The 25456-nt window shown below is 35.6% G+C and overlaps 1 protein-coding gene across 1 annotated transcript in view; it reads left to right on the top strand.

Annotated features, from left to right (window-relative positions):
• Positions 1-309: 309 nt before the first annotated feature.
• LOC145686247 (uncharacterized) overlaps positions 310-25456 on the top strand; it is a 34238-nt gene continuing 9091 nt past the window's right edge. The window contains exons 1-2 of the mRNA XM_081759356.1: positions 310-715; positions 19136-21854. Of these exons, the coding sequence (XP_081615482.1) occupies positions 19189-20694 (1506 nt within the window). The 5' untranslated portion in view covers positions 310-715; positions 19136-19188 and the 3' untranslated portion in view covers positions 20695-21854. The remainder of the gene's footprint in view (positions 716-19135; positions 21855-25456) is intronic.

Here is a 25456-nt window from a genome sequence, read left to right as displayed (position 1 = left end):
CGCCTACACTAACCGCTTAGCCGCAAGGCAGCTCTTTAAAGGAGAATCAAGAAGGCAAAGACTCCGAAATAAAGAATAATACTAATCAATTATTAATTATTGATAAAGAAATTCGCGATTTTACCGAAGATGTTTGTTCATCCTGCAAAATCTCTAAGGTAGAAACGTGTAAAATATTTTTCTTCAGCTAACATGTAGATAAAAACTGCTGTCGAGCAATACGGGGCGAAGCGAAGCGAAAGTAAATTTGGTAATAGTCCCAGTTCCTCTTGACTTCCTACTATCAATTGGCAACAGTGGATGCGACTGTTATTTGTTGGCTGTCTCAGCACAGTGAAGGCGCGCGTGATCTGCCGGTGGTGTCTATGATTTGTTATACCGTTTGCTTCTCCTGTGACTCGTAAAAGGACTGAACGAACGAGCTAGTGTATGTGCGCGAACTTAATTAAAGGAGTGTTGGGTTTTTGTTGATTTTGTTTTAATAAAAACGGTTTAATGTAGAAATTGCTTTGAATCATGGTTTAGTTTGTGCTATATTACGGTATGAGTTGATTATTCAAGGTCAACAGTATTACCAATGAAGAGCCACGTATTTTGTAGTGCAAGTGTAAATGTATTACATTTAAACATTTTTTCCGCATAAGCTCTGAAGTCTAGTGTCCAAAGGTTTTACGGCGAATATTTTCGCTTTTTTGATACTTATTATTTGTTAGAGGTAAGTTGTAATGAAAATAATTGCTTATTTTGAAGTGTTCCATTTCACTTTGTAAATTTGGTAATAGTATACATGAGACCGCCCTTGTTTCCGGTGCTCCAGGATACTTCTTACTCGTGCATTACATAGGGAAATGATGTTATTTCATGTGCAAGTGGTAACAGAACACATAGGAAACCCAGATCATCTTGTATTCACACTCCAATATAAAGTGTGAATACACCCTGATCTGCGTTTCTTCTGTGTTCTATTACCACTTCCACATGAAATACCATTTCCCTACGTAATGCAAGAGTAAGAAGTATCCTGCAGCACAAGACATGCGATATGCGTTAAATCCCCCCCCACACACACACAGTCATATATAAAGTACAAGGGCACTACACATGCACATAGAAAGTACAAGGGCAAATGTGAGGAATAAAATTAAAAAAGACAATAAGGAGCAGAAGGAGCGCAAGACATGCGATATGCGTTAAATCCCCCTCCCCCACACATACACACGCTCATAGATAAAGTACAAGGGCACTACACATGCACATAGAAAGTACAAGGGCAAATGTGAGGAATAAAATTAAAAAGACAAAAAGGAGCAGAAGGAGCGCAAGACATGCGATATGCGTTAAATCCCCCCCCACACACACACATACACACGCTCATAGATAAAGTACAAGGGCACTACACATGCACATATAAAGTCAAGGGCAAATGTGAGGAATGAAAGTAAAAAGACATAAGGAGCACAAAGCATCATATCGAATCACAATCAAATACTAGGAGGATATATTCGAGCTACTTCCAAGAGAAAGTTATGAAACCGCGTTTGTAGGGGATACTTTTTCTTCAAAAGAAAGGAGGCCACGTGTGCTACATTATCACGTATCCCTACCACATACCTAACAAAAATTACCAAATGCATGTTACTCGAACGTCCTCCTTTTTCGGGAACTCATCCAGCTTCATGTATTATTTATAATTACTCAAGTTTCTTCTATAAAGTAGAATACTTTGCACATCGAACTACGTCTTCACCACTTCAGCTGCCATTCTTCTCCTATTTTCGATCGGCATTTTTATAAATGTTGCCAGGTTCATGTAAAAATGCCATCGCGCGTAGTCGGAACCTCCGCCTACAGCTGCAAGGACGTTATACGGCCCGCAAGAAAATTCCCGAAAATGCAAATTAGCAGTAAGTGAAAGTAAACAAGAAAAAAACATAAAAACGAACTTCCCGTTGCGTTCAGCTCACAAAAACCTTTACACAGTGACGCAAACCTGTACGGAAAAAGCCTCAACCTAATACGAAAAGAACGGATTGTTTGCACAAAAACCGCAAAGCAATCACGCTAGACCTGCTACTACTGCATACATATCTCAAACATTTGCACATCACTAAACGCCTAGTGTCAATATAAGGCAGAAGAACAACAAACAGGTACGTTCTTTTTTATTTTCGTATCACTCGCGAAGTAAATGAAAGTGGGTTTGTTACCCCCTTTTTAAGTTCGTAGATACTCAATGAATAATCCCTAAAAGTATGAGCGTCCAGCTCCTTCTGGAACTGCTCCTGTCTTACGTATACTATATCCGTAAATTTCTGTAACTATTTTACGTGCAGATTTACTATATGGATCCATAGTATAAGTAGTAATAGTAATAGTATGAGTAGGAGTAGAATCGGGTTAGAAGCCTCGCAGGGATTGGTTGGGTCCTATTCTCGATATAAAATGCGCAAATTAAAGACTTGCCAAAATTTTTCTGGGATATAGTATACGAGAGTGCCTCATCATTTAGCGAGGACTCACGAAGTGCAGTCTTTTAAGGATTATTCATTGAGGATATAGGGACTTGAAAATAAGGTAAAAATGCGACTTTCATTTAATTACTGAGTAATATAAAATAAAATGTACGTCGGTTTGCGTTGCGTTTCGTTGTGTTTTATGGTATGCGAAGAATAATAATGTGCCCTTGTACGTAGTGTATGAGTATATGTGGGGGATTTGAAACACATATCGCATGTCACGTGCACGTGGATGCTTCTTACTACTACTAAATGTAATAAAATCATTTTTATACGTAGTGCAACAGTAGGAAGTATCCACGCGCACAGATCATGAGGCACTGTTGTATACTATTACCTTTTTCTGTACATTTTACAATCTGTGGATCTATTTTATCTATTAATGCTATAATATGTTCGTATGAATTTCGTTTCTGCATTACCCTTGCGTGTACACTCATACATGTACGGTGAAAGAAGAGAAGTTTCAGGATTATTATTGTTACCTAGTTCGATCTTTCTTACCTAGAGGGGCCGCGGTGGCTCAGTGGTAGAGCGTTCACCTCTGGTGCTTGGGGTCCCGGGTTCGATCCCAGCCCCCGCCAAGTGAACTTTGTGGTGGACGAACCCCGTGTGCGTGGGTTTTCTCGGGGTTCTCCCGTTTCCTCCCACTTTCTTCATTCCACCATTTTATTCATTACTCATCATCACCATCTCCTTTCGCCTAACCGGCATAACTGTGGGACGTAAAACTCAAAGCTTTTTTTCTTATCTAGAGCTGTAGCATGATTATGATTGGCACAAACACCTTCAGCGCGGTAAACCGGGGTTCAGTTCTTGGAGGGAGTTCACATTCGCAAACCGTGGAGATTAAACTCTAACCCGGCTGGGTGACGTTCTGCATTGTTATAAGTTGGTTATAAGTTGGAAATGATTACATATATCCTATTACTTGCTGTCATATTGTAAGGAATTATTTCATCATGAATTTCACTTACAATGCCTTAGAAATTATTTCGTACGCTAAGTTCTATTCATTGGTACAGATTAATTTCACGAGGACTCCCCCTTACGGATATAAATGCACGTCTGGGTGTATACTGTAAAAGCGACTGTGCAAGAAACAAAGTAACTAGTGCTAAGTGGTCGCTAAAAGTAAGAATGGTTTATAACCGAGTTAGGGCAGGAGAGCAGCAGGGAGGCGCATTCACAGGAAGCAGGCGCGTCAGTGATATGAGTGTATGCGGATAAGCGATAGCGCAGGGACAATCAACTTCTGCTAGATGTCTGCTAAAAATGAGAATGCTATTCAACCAAGACAGGGCAGAAAGGGCCGCGCGAGTGGGTGTCCACAGGGAACTGGAGAGTATGCATATAAATAAGGATAGTGCAAAAAAACACTTGCCGTATAAAATCACATACTGTAGAGCACTTGTAACTCTTTATATTTGTAAACATTAAATACAGGTTGCATATATCGTGCAGAAACAAATACTTCACCGGTGAAAATTATTGTTACACATTCGTCCATGATACGCACTCATTCGTTTTAATCCCAATATAGCCTTTGTAATGGTCTCATACTTTGAACGTTACACTTGTAAATATGGAATTCGGTTTCTTACATCGTGAGCAATTCCTCCGACAGTGGAATTTGATATCGTACATAGTCCTTTTTCATGTGCACTCGTAATTTTAATAGTAAAATTATCATTTTTATGTCTTGACTACCCTTGATCAGCATTTCAGGGTGCACATATAATTCACTGAATAACTATGCTATATCAAAATTGGTTTCCACTTGAAAGTTCAAAGCATTACTAGAAATAATCTATTATCCTAATAAGAAATCCGAAGATTTCTAGTTTTGGTACAAAGTACTGTGCCTAAACCTTAGAAAGGGCTAGATACGTTTTATCTATTTAAATAGTTTGAGTTAATTTTACCTTAGTAGTATACTAGAGTAGATAAGTCGATTTGTGTAGTTGCATACTGTGGGCGAAGGTTACTACATTAGTTCTATGACCTTAAGTTTGTTCTCCTGTCAGTAGTAATCATATTATACTTGGAAAAGAATCTCTCGGCATCAACACTTGAGACTGGCAACCATATTGAACGTAACGAGCTGACAGTAAAACACCTGTTTAACAGTGATACAATGTCAACTTCTTTATCCTTACTGTTGAGAACTTCTATAAACTTACTTTTAAATTCACGGTAAGCAAACAACAGATCACGAACATTTTCACCACAAAACAGTCAAGGACTTGAACAACAGATCAGTATTGTTGATGTCTACATCTTTATGAAGTAAAACAGTTTCTGGATCAAATAACTCGAAGGGCCTTTTCGTAAATGCAACGTTTTCTAAGTTAAATAATATTGGTAATGCGCTTTTTAGTTATTATTAGCAATAATTACCGAGAATTCCACTTTTTCGCTTTTATTCGCATTTATCGCAATTAATGACGAATTTCGCAAAAATTCGCGATAATATAAAAGTGATTTCTGGGTCTGAAATGATAAGTTTGAGGTTTCCTGAAACATATACGTTTTTAATTTTATTTTATTATAACGTTTCTCGTATATCGCATTAACGAAAAAGTTTCGTCTCTACATATGGACAATTTCAAAATACAGAAGAACTAATTTATTCCTAGTTAATTCGCTACAACTTTTATTAGTTCAAGTTAAAAAGAAAAATACGACGACTTAATTTGCATATCAGCAAGAAAAGTGAATAAAGAAAAGAATTTTGAGTCCACTTTGGCTCCGACCCATTTATACATAAATCGATACCAAAGATACTTCTGATTTCAATAAATGCCTCCCGTGAGTTTTGTGTGACCCCCCCCCCCCCCCGCCGCAAAAAAAGTGCGGTGTTTCGATGTACGGTATTTTATCAATAGTAAACATTGAAACGAAACAATATTTAGAATTTTTCTTTGATTGCAATTACATAACAATAATAACAACTACAAAAAAATCACAAAACAAACATTTATAAACTTTAAAAAAAAGGTGCTTTTGTAGTATAATCTTTTTGAGTAATGAATGGGGAATTTAGGTCTGAATATAATACGAATAATATACGAGAGTGAAACGTGATAACCCACAAATGTGTGTTCATCAAGATTTTACACTTACATTTGTACAAATATTTTTGTTTTTTTGGTTTAAACCAGCCAACCCTGGTTAGAATGAAAACGTTCCACCACCTAGTTGATTTTCTTCTGTGGTAGTGCGTTTGTTTCTGGTGTTTTGCGTCATTCGTATCATCCCTTGAATTATTAGTTTTGAAACTTGATCTCTAACCACGATTTGAGCTCTGCTAATTAAATTCTAAATATTCATAAATACACTGTCTACACAAGAATTTCAAGATACCCATGAGTGATTGGATAAAATAATAATTTTGTTGTTATTACGAAAATTGTTTAAAGTATTACATTTTGTTCCCTTCACGGGACATTAGAATCGGTAGGGCCACGGTGGCTCATTTGTGGAGCACATACCTCTGGAATCCCTGGTTCGATCCTAGCTGGCATCAAGTGGGCTTGTGGACAAACACTATGTGTTTGAGTTTTCTCGGGCTTCTCTCGCTTCTTTCATTCCACTATTTCCTTCGTTATCATAACCATCTCTCTTATTCTTGGTGTATAATGGTGGGCGTTTAATTACATATAGATGTTGTAAGAAGCTGACGTGGATATTTCATATTAAGTCATTCTTAATGTTTAGCAAGATGTATTTTTCAGTTGTAACACTTTGTAAAGCTAATATGAACTACTAGAACGATTTACCTATTTTAGCAGTTTTACATGGTGTTATTTTAAAAGATTACTTGAAAATTGTGGGCATACCTTTTTTAAGCACAGTATTATTTCCGTATTAGTAACCGTTGTTGTGGAGTGGAGTAGGCTTTATTCTGTCAGGCAAGGATGGTATTCTGAGCACTGCAGAATCCTTATTAGTTTTAATATTACAGTCAGAACCAGGGTTGTGAAAACCCCAGGTTAAAAGAAGAAAAGCACCCCAATGGGTTTGATTGGGTAAAATATTTACTTTATACTTAAAATAATATTTAAGCATTTATGTTCTTTGGGGACGTGGAACTAATTACCTTGTCGCACAAAGGAAATCCGTGAAGCCCCATCTTCGTTTTGTTACTTTGTACCATTGGCACTCGCTTATATTTCGATTTCTGGGAAGAAGAACGTAGACAATTTTGTAGAGTAGAAAAATAAATACGTAGGTAATTCTATAAAGTATAGAAGAGGATAAAAATCCTCTTTAACACTCAGGATTGAAATCCCTGAGCCAGCCGTCCTGACTGAAAATTCCATTATTTTGTCTCAAAACACACCAGACAAATACTGAAATAGTACCTCAAGGTCATTAGCCAGCGACAGAAAAGAATGCTTTATTAAAAGGAATTTTTAGAATAAAAAGGTCTTTTTTTTTTTTTTTTGGAAGAATTGAAATTTTTGAAAACTTTTTTTTTTAATCATCTGCAGTTAGTTTGCTTTCTTAAAATTGATTTTATGATTAAAGAACCCTTCTGACTTAAGATAATCGGCTGGTATGGTCCAAACGTCGAAACAGGTAGTGTGTGGAAAAAGCACTAAAATTAGTGAAAGTGTACCGATTCAGGAAGAAAACTGTGAGTTGGCCTCTGAAACGGTGAAACCAGCAACACCAATATAGTTACGCTTTCAGTTTTTGTAATTTCTTTGATTTAAATTATGGTACAATAAAACCTTCAGTAACGACACCAATGTGACATGATCATTTGTCCGCAAAAGAGGAGTGTCCGTTACCAGGCCGCAAGGTTGGCTGGTTTAAACCAAAAGACGAAAAAAAGTTCATAAAATTGTAAGTGTTCGTAAAGTCTTAAAGAACACACATTTGTGGATTACCACGTTTCATTCCCGTATATTATATTCAGACCTAAATTCCCCACTCATGATTCAAAGAGGTTATACTACAAACGCAACTTTTTTTTTTTTTTTTTTTTTTTTTGTAAGTTTATGAACGTTTCTTTTGTGCTTTTTCTTTTTTGTAGTTTGTTATAATTGCAATCAAAGAAAAATTCTAAGTATTGTTTCGTTTTAATAATGTTTACTATTGATAAAATACATCGAAATGCCGTACTTTTTTGGGGCGAGGGGGGTCATACAACCCCACGAGAGGCATTTATTGAGGTCAGAAGTATCTTTGGTATCTATTTATGTATAAATGGGACTCAAATAATTCTTTTCTTTGTTCACCTTTCTTACTGATATGCAAATTAAGTCATTGTATTTCTTAACTTCGAGTAAATTATTTCTTCTGTATTCTGCAGTATTTTGAAATTGTCCGTATGTAATTCTGTATAATGGTTTCACTTGTACAACTGCTTATCATTTTGTTCTTTTGAAATGACTCTTGACAATTACATTAACAAGTATGTAAAGATTAATAAAACGTATTTTTATCAGGAGTCCTTCGTGAGTAAGTCGGCAGATGTATCGCATTTGTGGCCAATCAGTCCAGTTTTTGAGATCAAATGGAGGACAATTTCTCACGGATGTAAGCCGAGAAGCTGTTTTGATTCCATTTTCAGCTTACGTGACCCCTTCCAGCGTAATCCGGTTGTTGCATAATAACACCAAGACGAAACAAACTTATTTCTTTCCATATGTGATATAAATACAGAAAGCATATTTAAATAATCAGACATCAAAACCTGGTTTAAACCAAGAAAACCGAGTTTAAACCCAAAAACCGGGTTTTTTGTTTTTTCAATAAAAAACATGGTTTTTGCCAACCCTGCCAGGGCGGTAGTCATCCTAAAAATGTAGGGGGGGTTGGGATCTAACTTCATTATAGGTCATTTGCAAGCATACCGTGAAAATTTTAGGGGCAGCAAAAATTTCGTCCGTTACAGAAAGATTACACAAGTTTAGATTACTCACAGTTCATATGAAAATTGTTTACAGTACACATTAACCAAATTAGTTAATAAATGTAAATATAGGCTAATATTGAGACACTGTATCTCATGTTCGAATTACTCTGGGAATAAAGGAAAGTTTCTTTCTGTAAGGAATTTGAGGTATATCTTTTACGGTTGTGTACTGCAAGATGCTTGTATCATAATTTTCTTCTTAAGTAGATATCGTATCTCTACAGTAGTCTTATTTCGCTTACAGACTATATGGAAAGTAACAGTAGACCACTAAGAACAAGAACATGCAATGTTAAATATTGAACATACAGTAGGACGTCGATGATCCGAACATCAAAAATCCGAACGCGGTCCGTAGAAGCTAGAGACAGTACACTAATTCAATTTTCTTTGTGTGAAGTCAGTGTTTTTACAAAAGCTCACTCATATGTAATTGTTTGTCATACATTTTTATTTTCCCTTAGGCCTATACAATTTAAGTGTGAGTTACAAGAACAATGTAATTTAGTGTACGAGCAGGTTCTCCAGAAACATTAAATGTAAGTAGACTTACGTACGGTATTGTAATTACTTTGTGTACTGTATAACCACTGTATCGATAAAAGAGCATACCGTACAATCAGTGGCGTATTTAAGATTTTGTTTTGGGGGCTTGCACAACATGTGAATAAGCATTTATATTTTTCCTTTTGGGTGCCGACAAATTTTAATGAAGTTTTGGATATAACAAATTTAATTGGGAGGGGGGGCTTGAGCCCGATAGCCACCTCCTAAATATTCTACTGCGTACAGAATATTTGAGCCTAAATGGCATTTTCTTGGTCATTTTCGAAAATCTGAACTACCTGTGGTCCCAATAAGTTTGGATTTTCAACTTCCTACTGTATATACTTTACTGACTAATCATGGCGGGTTATAAGTTTATTGGAAAAAAGTCTGTGATAGTTTTCTAACGTTTAATCTTTTGGACATTAGTTTGTAATCGGAATTTGCTTGTAACTGCTGGATCAGTTAAAAATGTAATTTCAAATTGTATTAAGTAATTTCTCATCTAAATATGGATGAGTAGACAATAATTCTTCTTTATTAAGAGGTTAATGAAACGTTTGGTGGGGGAGCAAAAACGACTGTTGGTGTCCGTAAAAGAGAAGGTAGTCTCCCCTTTACATGTATTTTTGCCGGGGCAAAAAAAGTGTAGGTGTTCTTCAAGCAGGTTCTACTGTACTGCAAGAAAAAAAAAAATCCGAATTATACGATATATGGTGAAACTCTTTTTCGTCTGTATGTGTGTAATTATCCAAGTGAAGTATCGAGAAAATAGACGGATATGTTTAATAATTTCCTTTTTCTTTCATCTTTCTTTAAGTGAATCCTTTTCGATTTGTAGTTAACTGACACATTGAGAAAGGCATTTTATTATTTGTTTCTACTAATACGCGAATAGGTGCTACAAGAACAAAAGAAATGTAGTATCCACAATTTAACACCGTTACATCGAATTTGATCCAGCACGAACAAAATTTGTTATAAATGAATGCCAAATTTTTTTCAGTGGTATTTTGTTCTTGACCTTCTCTTGACAAATAAGCCTACATATTTTAAGCCAATTGTGATATTAGGCATGTACTGAGAAACACGATTGAAGAAAATAATTATAATCACATTAAAGTTATCACACAGAAAAAGAAGGCATTTCCAACAATCCTGGTCAGAACTAACAGAAGTAGAAAGGATGCTTGTTTCTGTGAGCTCCAAGGAAAAGTTGACTATGAAGGTAGAAAAGCGGAACAAAATTTTGTAGTTTTCTCTATAACTGTATACAACAGTAAAACTGATTAAGCCATTAAATAGTATACCAATCAACAAACTGTAATGGTAGTACCATGAAGTCTTCAATTATCTTACAAGATAGATGTTAATATTCATCAGTTACAACTGCGTTGTTGAAAACAGTGTATATCAGCAATTATAGCTTATTTAATCCGTCTCCTTGTCTGTCGATATGACTGACTCTTTTAAAAAAGCATTGGCGAAGTTGTTAGTGGTAGGGTGTCGAGAATTTTGCGCCCTTCCTCAAGAAGAGGGAAAATTAGGTGACGCGTTGTTTGCCACGATTTTGCTACAGTCTTTGCATTCCGATCTTATCAGATCTGATTATCTTGAAGATACACATACACTTGGAGTGAAAGGAATGAGTCGAGTTGAGTTGATTTTAGTTTAGCGTCCCTTTCAGCAGCGAGGCTATTGAGACGTGGACCTACTGATTAACGTGGAATCCGAACCACATGAGCTCCCGCCGGGAATCGAACCCGGGTCTCCCACGCCAAAGGCGCGTACGCTAACCGCTTAGCCACGAGGAAGCTCCAAGAGTGAAAGGAATGGTTGCCAGGCACTTTTGTTTCTGGTTTCCTGTAACAAGTGGTAAGTGTTCTCACCTTTGGAACGAGAGAGGTCTCACTAGACTCGCTGCTGAAAGAGAAAACATTAAGGTCCAAACAAATGAACACAAAGCATCATTAATATCACAATAGCTTAGTAAATCGATAGCCCTTTAATTGCATTTTCTCTTTTAAGGGATTTCTTAATATTTTACACAATGTTCTGTGTTTTGTTATGCTACGCGACTAAAGATCTGGATTTTATATACTTAAGAACAATGAAATTAAATATTTTCGTTTTACGTCCTACGTTATGCTATGTAAGCTAAAGGATATGATGATGAGAATGAATAAAAAATAGTGTATTTAAGAAAGTGGGAGGAAACAAAAGAACCCCGAGAAAACTCACGCACATTGTGTTTGCCCACCACAAAGCCCACTTCGTGCAAGCTGAAATCTAACCAGAGACCCCAAGCACTAGAATGAATACTTTACCACTGAGCCACCTTTGCCCCTACATGCTTAAGAAATGTGTATATATATTAGTTCAGTTGGTTTTAAGAATAGGAAAAGTTACAAAATGTCAAATGTAAATCTAATATGTAAACTTACGAAACACAAAGTTGATGCCATATAGCCCTTCTTCTATTTCGTACTCATTTCTGATATCCCGTAACAGGCTTTCTATAGAGATAACATGCTATAGAGTACAATTTATGCGCCCCAAAACATGAAACAAAGTAATTACTATAACACCATATGATATTTGGCTCATACTCCTAGGCCGCTCCTATTAGAACCTTGTCCTCTGCATTCTGTACAAACTACACATCGTCCATGAAGAAAAATATAAATCCGAAATAAAATGCTGCTATTAACTACTGAAATTTATGTACAAAACTCAAGCATCTGAGATATTTCCTCAGGTCACCTGTTATCTCAGATGATCAAGTATTGACTATATCGTATCATCAAAGTCTCATATAGATTACTTTCCTTTTCTTCTGATGAATGCTCTGCATTTCTATTCTTCTGCAAACATTAAAATTCAACATAGCACCTTCCTTCAGTACCTTCATAAGACTAAAAATGTGCGTAGAGGTTCTGGATATCAGTTTGTTTAAGCGGTTACGCCAACTTTCTACGGTATTATTTGTTCGATGCCTATGATTACTACAATCCAGATTTCCATAAAAAGATTTGGGTTTTCCAGTCATTGATCAGTAGAGTAATCGTTGAAATCCTCGATTTTTTTTTTTTTTTTTTTTTTTGGTCCAGTTGTGTAGTTCTCGATGAGGATCAATTAACCATAATATTTTGCTGGTATTAGGGCCAATGCTGCACACATTCGAACATGGCGGCGCACTTCCTCATTCTTAAGATAGTCGTCGACTAGCTCTACTTTCCGCCAGATTCTTTGGTTGAAGTGTTAGTTGCATCCTGAAATCCCTGCATTTGGAAAGATAAAACGTAATGCACTAACTGCTGCAGTTACAAAATCCACCTTCAAAATTGGATTATTTTGTTCACACCAAGTTTTCACTAATGAAAATAGATGTCTGTAAGTGTGCTCTGTTTTATCAGGGAGCAAAGGGTACAGACGTAGCCACTTCATCTTTGAAAATCATAGATACTGATGTACAGTCTCAGTCAGTCTCTCTCGCTCTCGCTCTCTCTTTCCTTGCACCTTGTAAGTCGCGTTTTTATTTCACAATCTGCAGAGACACGTATGTTCTCTTTGGATGGCTAGTTTCATTCTCTAACTTCTTTGTTCCTAGGCAGCCTTTATTATTATTATTTACACACAGCTGAAAAAAAAGTAACATGCATTACTTTAATGGCATTAATGTTTAAAACAATAGAGTGCCATTTTTTTCTTTTTCTTTTTTTTTAAGACTAAGTGTGTTTCATTTTCGTCTCTTATGTGTATATACTAAAACTTCAGAGCCTTTCTCATATACTTACCTTCTGAAATTCGAGATACACAGATTAGCAGATCATTGCTATGTATGTCGTGAAAAGCCCGTACAAAGGACTAATTAGAGAGATGAATTCTAGAAAAAAAAATAATTATTACATATTACTGAATTTATAAAACGGTTCATTACTATATTATTACTATATGTGCATATACTAAATTTTAAACAGGAAATATGAATATGAATATGAATGTGGGGTGAATGCACCTACAGTCAAGTAACAACTGTTATTTTAAGTAACAACTGTTCATGCTGTAGCCAAGAAGTGAACCCATAAACTGATCCTTGTCTCATAACTCACTGGCTGAATTTTCTTCTTTCATGTTCGCTAGTTAGAAATTGTATTTCAGTTAACTAGAAGAGTGTACAGTGTCATTGGAATTTGATATCTTTCATTGTGTCGTGCAACATTTCATACGAGAAAGTTACAGCTACGGAGTTACTGATTGATTACTTGGTGGAAAATATTACATACTAGCTGAAACATCCGTTCTTCTCAAGGGAGGGAGAAGGTTCATGTAATATATCATGCTTTAAAGTAAAGGAATGAGTAAAATAAATAAATAAGGAAGAGCAGCTTGCTCCTGTCAATTCCCAGGCCAGCTGGCATGTGTCTTCTTGCCTAACCTTGGGCTTAAATTTCATTGGGAGCGTCAGTAATCAGCTTAACGATCCCGAAAACTGTGCATTCGACATTAGTGTCGGTCATTTTAGACATATTGTTTTACTCTTCATGACAATGGAAGCTAAGCCTGGGCTTTGCACGGTTTCGGGAGTATCTCCATTCATCTCAGCGGCCCTGAAAATTATGGATTTGACACTAATATCGATGGGAAGCTCCCTCATAGCTATACTATTAGCACACGCGACTTCAGCGCGGGAGTTCTCGGTTCGATTCACGGGAGATACTCATGTTGTTCGGATCCCGTTGAGAAGTAACTCCATGTCTCATATAGTCTCGCGTGTGAAATAGAAGCTAAACTCTAACTTATCACTACGAATATCCATCGTCCGGGATATTCATGCCCTACTTTTAAGTCATACAGTTTGACGCCCCGCGTGTCCCCCAAGATGTAAATCGAAATAATCTTCGTACTCAATTACATCAGGTAAAGATGTGTCTGCGTACAAAATTTGGTGGCTCTTTTCTATACAAAAGCTTATTTTATTATATTAAAGATTAAGTAATAGTTGTGTCTTCTGAGCCGGAATGTTGTCATTTTTTAAGATAAATGAACCTCCCATACAAAACTTGCTATCTTTCGTTATTTTTTTTAATACCTTTCAATAGTTTAATTGATATTACCATTTCATTGTTTCAAGACTTAAGTGAATGGCCTTAACTCTCGCAAAACGCGTAAAAGCAGTGTTCGATTTTCATGGAAGGTAATGTAGGGATGGATACGAAGTTGCTGATAAAGTATAGGTACTGATAGTGCGTCAGAAGTATGAGGGAATATCAAAGTTAAGAACGATCGTTAATGTAACGACTTTTGTATGCATGTGTATAATATAATTAAGTGCGAGACTGACTAGGTACTTCGGAGGGCATCTGTAAACTAAAACATCCAAAATTAACACCCTATAACAGCTTAGTGAAGAATACTTTTTCTTCTAATGGCGCATTTGCTAGGCAACGGTAAGATCGTGTAGTTGAGTAAAGATTTTTTAATTTAACATCTTACAATTATGCCCTGTAGGCTAAAGAAGACGGATAATTAATGAAAGTGAATCATTATAAAATATCTATACAATACTAATCTTTGTGTTCCTGAAATGATCAATATATTCTCATCAATATTTCCGGCATAATGAACGAATTCCCTCCATCAGGATGTTTTCTATGTTGCTCAGCTCAGAAAAAATCTTGATAAAGGGCATTCGTTCATTATGCTGGAAATATTGATGAGAAGTTAAGAGTAAATTGATCATCCCTACAGAAACACATAAAAGTTTAGTATTATGTAAAATTTAATATGTGATCAATATGTGTTTATGAAATAATTGGTGTAATGAGAATGTGAAAGGCCGGAGGAAACAGTAGAATCTTGAGAAAATCCGCGAACACTATGCTCACCATTTACCTTGGATTGGACTTACGGACCTCTTTTACCAGAAGTGAGCACTCTATTACTTAACTGCAATGTAAGTTCGATCTCGGATTATGTGAACTAGTTGTGCGCAACATCTTGTGTGTCCTATTTCCGTCCACGTTCTTATTCCGCATTTGTCATAACTAACTAGCTATGGCCTGTAAAACCCAGACGTTCAATGTCGCGTTCATAAAAGCTCTCCATTGACTTTTGTCCTTACCCAACTGGATCCAGTGTCTACTTTGTATTCTATTTCTGAAAGATCCATCTTAATATTGTCCTCTCTTTGGCGTGGGAGACCCGGGTTCGATTCCCGGCGGGAGCTCATGTGGTTCGGATTCCACGTCAGGGTTGAAAAAAACATGATTTTTTTTGAAAAAATCAAAAAGAACGTTTTTTATGTTTAAAACATGTTTTTTTTGTTTAAAACGTTTTAAACGTTTAAAACGAAGTACTTTGTTTTAAACAAAAAAAAAAACATGTTTAAAATGTTTATTTTGTTTAAAACAATAATCTAAGTATGCATATATATTACATTTTTACGCTCTTACGTATTGCTTGCCATCTATATTCAACCGCTAGATCAAATTTCGGGAACTTCCCTAATCTCAATCCGCCCAAATGTTCAATTCCGGATAAAGAAATCGGGATTTTCCCGATCTCCGTTCACGGAATGTGTAGTTTAGTTTCCTTGTGTTACGTTCTACTGGTCGTCTGCATTCTTAATCTTTAAACGCCCATTGACGCAACTGCTATGTCAGGGCTTTAAACCTCAATGGCTCAGTCTTAAACCTCAAATTAAGGCTGGAAGATGGTTTTAGTACCAATTTATTCCTGTAAAATGCAGCTTTGCTGTTGTGCATTTTATGTATATGAAAGGAGGGTAAATATCGTGTTTTTTTGTGTGTTTTTTTCAACAGTTTTTTGGGGGGCCGTTCCCCCTCTTGGGGGATAGATTCATAAAAATTGTTACGTGAAGCAATCAAGTAGGCCACTACATGGTAATATCGTGTATTTGTACTTCTTGCTTATATGGGGGGAGAAGGGAGGGGGCAAAGTTAGCCAATTTTTGGAGTTTAAGTTTTTTTATGTAAATTACATTTATTTTTAAAACAAACATCAATAGCTCAGCCTATAATTAAGCTAGAAAGATGATTTGGCACCAAAGTATTTTTGAGGGATGAAGCTTTCATTCAGTTGCATTTTATGTATATAGGGGGTACGTATGTACGGCCGTGAAAGGGAGGATTAAGTTCGTTTTTTAATTTTTCATCAAATTTTTTTTCATCAGGTTTTGGCGGGTATTCCTTCCCCCTTTGTGGTACATCCATAAAAATTGGTATGTGAAGCAATGAGGTAGTCCCCTACATGATAGTAACCTGTATGTGTATTTGTTGTTTATAGAGGAAGAGGGAGTCAAATTTGGTTAATTTACATTTATTTTCGGGACGGTCCCATATAACACAAGATATATTTCACTGAAGTGGTCTAGAAGCATAATTCTTGTTCGTACACATGATGTGTGCAGCAAAAATGATTTGCATATGGACGTGGTACTAGTGGGGGAGGGGAGAGAATGTCTAATTCAATGAATGTTTTCTGCGCATATATATAGGCCTATATATATATTTTTTTTGAAAATATTTCCTACATAAAACGAATTCATTACGCAATGGCAGCAATGGCTACCATTTCTTACATTATTGTCACAAGTATGTGGCCTACGCATTCATCATTTTGTCAGCGTAGGGTGGCCTGCAAGGGTTGCCAGGGCCCCGCAAAGTCAATATTTTCATATTGTTAATGTTTTTTATGTCTGTTTTTTTTTTACTACGAATACGGCGGGAATTTCACGAATGTTAATTGGAATTTGTGGTCTATAAGCTTTCCAATAGTGTATAACTCATGACTTTGTGATAATTAGGGAGGTCACCAGAGCCCCGAACGTGAGAGTCTACCATTTTGTTAAAATCCCTGGCGGGGCGTCTAAAAGTTAATTGTGTTGTTATGCCATAGGCACTAATCATTGTTACCTATCCATGTTGCAAATAGAGATGTATCTTGAAAACTGTTTAGTTAAAATATGTAATTTGCTCCTTGTAGGCTAGTCACTGCTCTTTTCTATGAGTTGTATTGTATTTGTCAGAGCATTTCTTCTAGCTTATGATGTGAGAACTCTTCATTATTATGGAAACGATAGTGATCAAAAAATACCACAAGTTTTGAATTTGTGAATTTGGATCTTAGAATAGTGTATAGTGTGTTTAACCTCCGTTATTCTTGGAAATTAAGAAATGTTGAAATACTTCATTTGAATTTCTGTTGGTTTAGTTATACGCACATTGATGTGCAGAATTTTGTTCAGTAATTGCTGTTATAATAAGAATATAACTCTGCTTGTAATTTACTCCATGCACAAATCCTGCGGAGAATGGGTTGTTTGATAGAAAATTAAATTAGCTTACTCAATCTGATATTTTAGTTGTTTTAAACATGTTCAACCACCATCGAAAAAAAACACGTTTAAAACATTTTGTTTAAAACGTTTAAAACAAACTGAATAAAACAACAGCCCTCGTTTTAAACATGTTTTAAACACTTGTTTTAAACATTTTGTTTTAAACATATCAACCCTGTTCCACGTTAATCAGTAGGTCCACGTCTCATATAGCATCGATGCTGAACGGGACGCTAAACTAAAATCAACTCAACTTAATATTGTCCTCCCAACTGCGCTTCGGTCTTCTTCATGGTCGTTTTCCGATTGGATTTCCGGTTAAAATTTTGAAAGGGTACCTGCTTTCTTTCATTCTGGCTACATGACCTGCCTATCTGAGCCTCCTAGACTTGACGACCCTAACAATGTTTGGTAAACGGTATAAATTATGTAGTTCCTCATTATGAAGTTTCCGCCATTCCTCATTCCTCTCTCTCTCTCTTGGGTCTCAATATTCGCCTCAGAATCTGTTCTCAAATGCTTTGTCTACGTTTTCTCTCAGAGTAAGCGATCATGTTTCGCACCATACAGCACACTAGGCATGGTTATCGTTTTATCTCAGTCATCATAATCACTTTATTATTCACTCTCATTCAGCGTACAGGAATGTTAAAGTAAAACTATAATTTCATTTTTATGTTATACTGTGTTACTTTTGAAGAGAATAACTTGTATGGTATTTATTTATTAAGTTAAACTCTATCTATTATATATATATATATATATATATATATATATATATATATAGTTCTCGTCTTACGTAAATAGTTCGCTTCAGACGCAAGTCGAATTTCTAACATAACCTAAAATTTGTCGCAAAAGCGTCTGAAAAAATACAAGAAAAAAATCGAAAAATTACTGTGTAATATCACTGCAATGCAAAAACTCAGTTACATAATCTATATATATAAAAGAGAACGTACAAAATCCTTTGTCCGCTCATCACGCTAATACGGCTGAACCAATTTCTTTCATTTTTGGGGGGTTATTAGGATTTGGACCCTAGATGGTTTTTATCATATCACTTTAATTTTTAATTACCAGTGTCTTGAGATAATTGACCATTCAAATGTCCATAACGTACAAATCCTTTGTTATTAGTTCATCATAGGTAAAAATAAACGTATTTATATGCAACCCGCATGACCGTGTCACTCGGCGGGTTAACATAAATGACAGGCGATATACAGCGGAAAATAGCTTGAATCTTCTGTTTAAAATTTTTTAATTGATTTGCTTATTTTTACAGACACTTTTACAATATGCCAGCACCGGGATGACCGCAGCGAAGCGGGGCGGGTTAACATAAATGACAGGCGATATAATGTTAAGATTTACTGCAATCTTCTATGGTTTTTATCATATCACTTGAAAGCGAAAAAGTAAAAATTATCTAAGTAACAAAGTTTATTGCGTTCCGGGGTGAACGCTGCTAGTATGCTTTACAAATGGGATACGGAGTTCAGCTTGTTTCGCACAGTTTGACAAGTGCAGCGTTACCAAATTAGCACTTAAATCATGTCATCCTTACTAGGTGCCTCATAAAATAGGATTTGGAAATTTAATAATGTTTCTTACTTCATATGTAAGTACCGTTCGTAAATTTCACTTACATCGGAAATTTCTTACAATGTATTTACGTAACTCGGGAACTGTCTGTATATAATAGTTGTATATATATAATGAACATTTTATTGCAGGTAATAGTTTTGTTCTAATTATACACTTTTGTTATTATTTCAGAATCCTCGTTGATGGCAAAGATTTTTGGATCCGTCAGTTAAGTTAAGAACAACATGATGTTGAATATGAGACCCGCTGGAATGTCCAGCGAAGAGTCAGACGATGATTGTTTTGAAATGGAATCATCTACAAGTTCGCGAGTGAGGCAATGGGCCAAGCCAGTAACCCATTCAAGCAGCAATTCCAACCATTCGCTGTCTAGTACGTCAGGGTCATCGTTGCACGGACATGATCGGTTACAAGACATAGAAAATCTGCAACTCGGTGCTACTAGAGGTAATTTAGAGATGGTTAAAGAAGTTCTCAAGAAAGGAGTAAGTGTCGATCAGGTGTTAAAAGGTGGTTGGACTGCGTTGATGTACGCTGCTTCTGAGGGTCACCATACAATTGTAAAGTATCTTTTGGAACAGAAGGCCAATCCAAATTTTCATAAAGAATTATTCACTCCTTTAATGGCGGCTTGTTCGTCTAGAAAGGAACCAGAATCTGATTTAGTGAAGTGTGTTGATCTGTTATTAGAATACGGAGCCACAGTTAGCGTCACTGAACGACATAGGACTTCAGCGTTAATGTTTGCTTGCAAGGAAGGCCGTGAACAGATAGTAGAGAGATTGCTTGCAGCGTTTCCCAATCTCAATCAGCAAGACAGTCAGGGTTGGACGGCGTTGTTTTGGGCTGTGAATAAGGGATATGGACGCACCGCAATGCTTCTCAAAGAGGCTGGTATTAATTTAAAATTACGTGACAGAAGCGGACGTACTGCTTGGGATCTGGCTATGCAGAAGGACTTTCCAGATATTGCTGCTCTTCTTGAGGGTGATACAGATTCAGTCAAATCGAAGGAAAACCATGCAAATGGAGGGGTAAATGAACCTAGTGTTTGTGTTAATGATTTAGATAATGATGTTCAGCTTATGCTGATGGGAATGAACTTGAATGACCTTATACCTTTGTTTGCACAGAAAAAGATAAAGTTAGAAGAATTTTTGTCTCTAACAGAAAATGACTTAAAAGACATGCATTTAACCGAATTTAAAAGGAAAATACTTCTGAAGGGAATTCGCAAATTCCATTTAAGAAAATGGAGTAGGAACTCAATTCCTCTGGATGTAAATTCGGAATCACCGTTAACTAACAGTGAAGCGTCATTGTTGCTGGGAAACACTGCGAAACATTTGCGAGTGCTTTTGGCAGCCATGTCTTATGTTAGATATCGTATTCAAGACAATCCGAAGTGTTTGGAGTTGGGGCAGGAGATATCTCATGCCCATTCTTTGTGCTCTTTAACATCAGAAGCTCAAGAGAATGCTGAGAAACTGTTTAAGGAAATAAAGTGTTTTTATACTTATTTGAAGAGGCTTGAAAAGAACAACATGTTTCAACCTGCAGATATTGTGACTAAGAAAACTGCGAATTCGGGAAAACCTAAGAAAGTAATAGTGTTTGTAGCAACAACTGCGCTTTTTGTGGTTGTACTGTGGAAAGCAAATCCTTTTAATTCAAATACTTTTAAGTGTATGCCTACTCCTAGTTGGTCTACGCTTCTATATTGGAAATGAGTAAAGTAGTGCGCTTTTCCAGCGGACATAATGTCGCTTTCGTCCCCGTCTTCCTCCTAAGTTTTCAACAGATCGTAACCGTATGGCACTCACTATACCATGTTTATCCGATAGAAATAACAGAGTAAAAATGTAATTGGTTTATTTTCTATTTTACTAGGTAACAAAATGGAAGTGTTTTTATAAACATAACTATGCCACTTTATTTTAATTAAATTGGAGACTTTAAAACAATAACTAAGTAGGTAAATACTCTAATAATAATGAAACATATTATGCTACTTTAAAGAGAAAGTAAGTTTAAAGAAGAAAAAGAAAGTGTTATATGATTTTCGTGGCTGTCTTCCCATGTTCCTTGAAAACAAAAGCCATAACTTTAGTTTAAAGTGCAAGTGGTGTAGTATCCATATATTTATGATGTTCGGTATTTGTTGTTAAAAATATATTTCGTCCTGATTTGTCAGGTATGCATTTCTTCAGTAGTAAGTGAAGGAGTCATTAACCTAGAGAGAATACCAAATTTATTAAGCCCATTCGTTGGGTTGCACAGTCAAAATATTATTATTCTTGCCTTGTTTTATGCATTATTTCTTCGAGATATTTACCTATGACCAACATGTACGCTATAAATGGAACAGCTCAGGATTCTTGCACCTGTAGTATCATTTAATTTTCTTTTAATTAATTAGTATTGCTTTCCTTTCGTATGTAAAGAATAATTTATATCGGATAAACATGGAAAGACCACTTCCGGGTATATAGCAGTATGTAGAAAATATTATACAAGTACATTCGTCTGACAGCCTTCATTGCAACACTTTTCTTGGGTTGGAGTTACTATATTGTGTTACGTATTCATATTTTTGTGTGACTTATTGAAAAGACTACACTATGGGTGTTTTGTGCATTTTTTAAATTATTATTATATTAAGTACATTGCGAGATACATTTATACTTTGTGTTGTTGCTTCCTGTATTCGTGTGAGAGAAGAGATTAAATTAAACTTTGTGACAACAAGAAAGACTGAAGTGAAATTAATACATCATCAGTCTCAAACAGTTTTCAGTTTTTAAAAGGAAAATAATGGAAATAGTTCATGAAATAAATAACATTTATTCTCATTACTCTGCTTGGAAGCTGTTTGGTACTGCTAATATTGGTAAGTATTTCAGCTCTTGTGCATATTTTGAGTATCAGCTATTTTGTGTACTGAGCAGATCTTTATTATACTTTTGTTTACAACTTAATACAAACATAACTTATGAAAATGAAATAAATTGTGTGCATCTTTCTACAAGCACATGTTCGTCTCTTACCTGTGTGATGGAATAGTCTTCGAAAAGAAATATAGTTTTATGAAAGGAAAGCAAAGCAAGTTACATATTTCTTTTTACCGATAGAATTGGGGTTTTCTAAGTATCTTACAGTATTATTGAAATTACATTTGATACCTCCTTTTGACTTAAACTGTTTCAAGTATATGTATAATTAGAATAGAATTATTTTTGCAGGTAGTTTTTCCTTTCTTCTTTAACGCTAGATATTACAGAGAACTAACAGTAATATATTATAATATTTTTGATTGAAGTGTGAACGATGTAATTTTAATATTTAAAGTCAAAGAACCGTTTTGCGAACGTTTACATGTTCGCTGAAAGCAGTGAAACGGAAACACCATATTTCAGAGATAATATTATGCATATATTCAGTTCCTAGCTTGTTGTAGTTTGATGGGATTAGTAACATAATGGCGCTTCACACAATAAGCATAAAATGTTCTGTCCTCGTGAAATTGTGGGCTTGAGAATACGGACGTCTATATTAATATAATCGTCATAAGGTTATGTTTTGAGCGCCAAAAAAGTATTTGTACATTTCGAATTTGTATGGATAAAATTATTTAAATCCTATCGTTCTTTTGATCATTCGTGTCATTGATATAGATTTGTCATTGTTAGAGAGCATATTATGATTTTTGGAAATAACCTTCTTTTTTACAGAAGAGGCTGGTTCCAGACAACGAAACGGATGTGACCACAGAAATGTTCGCCCAGGATTTATGATGCTTCCACATCACCTCAAATTTTGTTTGTTTGACCCTGTTTGAATGGTTAGCTATACCGTACTATATCAAACCATTACCCACTGACAATTGACCAAACCTAGCGTTGCATGTCTCTGTTATCAGTAGACGTTATGTTTCCTTTAGAATCTCAAGTCACCTTAGATCCTGACTCTTCTACCGTGGGTTCTCATCATTCGTTAGTTCCGTTTGTTAATAAATCAATTAGATTTTTACAGAACGTGTCATAAACACATTACTCAAAATGTTTCTGTTGCGAGAAAATACTCCTAGGACAGTAGTCGGATTTACAGCTTCGTTATTTTTATGAGTATAAAATTTGCAAAAAAGAGAAATAGTTATGAATGTGGAAAAAAAAATTTCTGTAAAAAGTATTTGGACAATATATTAGAAGCTAAAGCAATTTTGTAATTTAAACAATGTCGGAAAAATATGGACTTAAAACTTACTGAATATGATGGTTTTACAAACAATTGTGGCTCCTCGTAAAGATTTCTTTGACGGAAAAAACTAAGTAAAAAGTCGTAATTCGTTTATTTGTGAGCTTTTATAAGTGAGAACCCCAGTTTCCATTGTGCGTCTGAGATTAGTTTTTGTGTGTATGGTGTGTTGTGATGTTCCTTTCTGTATGCATGTCTGATAGCATTTCTTTTGTCATTGATTCGTACTCATGATTGCTACTCTCCATGTTCATGTGATATAAACAGATATGTCAAAATAATATAATGCACAATTTCTTCCGTTCAAATAACAGTGCTTACTTCATGTGGCAGAATATATATGATGCATTCTATGTGGTATGCACACATATTCATTCAGTGTCAGTCCTGAATCTGCTATTTGGTGGTGGTAACTGCAAAATATTGAATGATTTTGTGTGCATATTTAAGATCTTAAAAACATCAAGTGCCGATTTTCATTGGATCAGATTAGTTTTGCTTGTGCGTTGCCATGCTTGTACCTAGGTATATATCGTCTCTATTAAGGTAAAGGTTAACGCTATAAAGGGGATCAAGTATCCGTACGTCAAACTTTTCGAAGCTCGGAAGAAGGCCTTCAAACCGTAACAAACCACCAAGAATTTGCGTAACTTGACAGAATGAATCCATTGCTTCGATTTAACTGCTTCTCCCGCGAACTTTCCTATCTGCGAAATAAAGCTGAAAACCTTTTCCGTTTTGGGACAATATCGATGTTCTATGGCACAGTGCAGGTAAACAGCATTACTTTCTGTTAACAGTAGTGGTGATACATAACAGCCAAAGCCCTTGGCTCCCAATATATGCTATATTCTATTTACTCAAGCGGCACTAGCATTGAATCCGAAATAAATAAATACATAAAAAGAATAAATAAATAAATACATTGAATTAAAGCAACATCAGGTGATGTTCATCCCTGTCGATCGTCGGTGTATTCCTTTTTGCGCATACACCTGGTATATTCTTGCTACTGCTATCGGAAATAAAAAGTAAATTTATACTTATATATGTTCCAAAGAAATAACGCAATCTTGAAGACGGTATTATTGTTTAAAAATTAAATAACTTTTGTCGAGATTAAGATTGTAGGTGCTAGTCATGACATGGTCCGTGCTTAGAAAACATTACCACTTGCGAATCTTCAGTAATCCATAAACGTTCTGTAAATGTTCCACAACTCTACGAACTCCTGTATTTTTTTCTTTCTTATTACAGAAGATAAAGAGCGGCATTAAATTTTGGTTGAGTATATGACGACTTTTAATGTTCAAATGAAAACTGTTTGGATCATAAAAGAGATGTTTTCAGATTTATCTGTGTGTTTGTGTGTGTGTGTATTGTATGAGTGAGATTTCATTCTTAATACCATTTATGTGTCAGGAACTTCTTTTCTCATATTTAATTTTTCAGCGTTTCTTTTGCAGGCTTCATCCTCTCTTTTCATATGTTAATTCTTCAATGTTTTTCTGTTATTTAGTGTAGTGAATTTGGAGTTTTCCAAATCCATTGGATCTATTTCTGATAGCTTTATGTCTTTTTCTCTTTTCTGTTTCAGCCGTTGCATATGTGTATTTTCTCCTTCGGAGTCCGGTTATATTAGTACAGAAGTTCACTTGGAATTTCGGATCACTTCTTTAATTCATATAATTCTACAACATACCATTTTATTTAGTGTAATACGTGTTAATCTGGTATACTGAACATAATCAGCATTTTTATGTTCATGGTTGATTATGTAGTAAGCTACTAAATTATAAAAACGATGAGTGGAAACACTAATTCCGTTGGAAGCGTCTGTAAGATTTTTACTGGACAGTTTGTCACTTAATCTTGTGGCATTGTTCACTAGGTTATATTCTCACATTTAAAATAGCCATATACCTGAAACTGGAATCTCATGGAACGATACCTGGAAATAATTTTCTAGAATTATCTTAGATGTGTATTTAACGATGAGTTTTCTTACGCTGATTCACAGTAATCATAGTAAAAACAAACATACATAAGTAAAAATACCCTCCGAGTAAATCTTACCCTAAATAAAGAAAGGACGTGTTTTATTGTTTAATTTTTTTCATGAGAGTATCCGAAATTCCAGAAGAAAGGTAACTTCTTGTACTGACCTCTACTGTGCTTCTATATGCTAGTGTATGTTTGGTGATCTTTTAGTGTTTAAAGAAAGAAATCTGTCATCAG

This window comes from Thermobia domestica, chromosome 5, assembly GCF_964235325.1.
Source record: "Thermobia domestica chromosome 5, izTheDome1.hap1.1, whole genome shotgun sequence".
In the NCBI taxonomy this organism is placed as follows: Eukaryota; Metazoa; Arthropoda; class Insecta; order Zygentoma; family Lepismatidae; genus Thermobia; species Thermobia domestica.
Note: the sequence above shows the minus strand (reverse complement) of the source record. Positions and strands in the feature narration are given on the sequence as shown.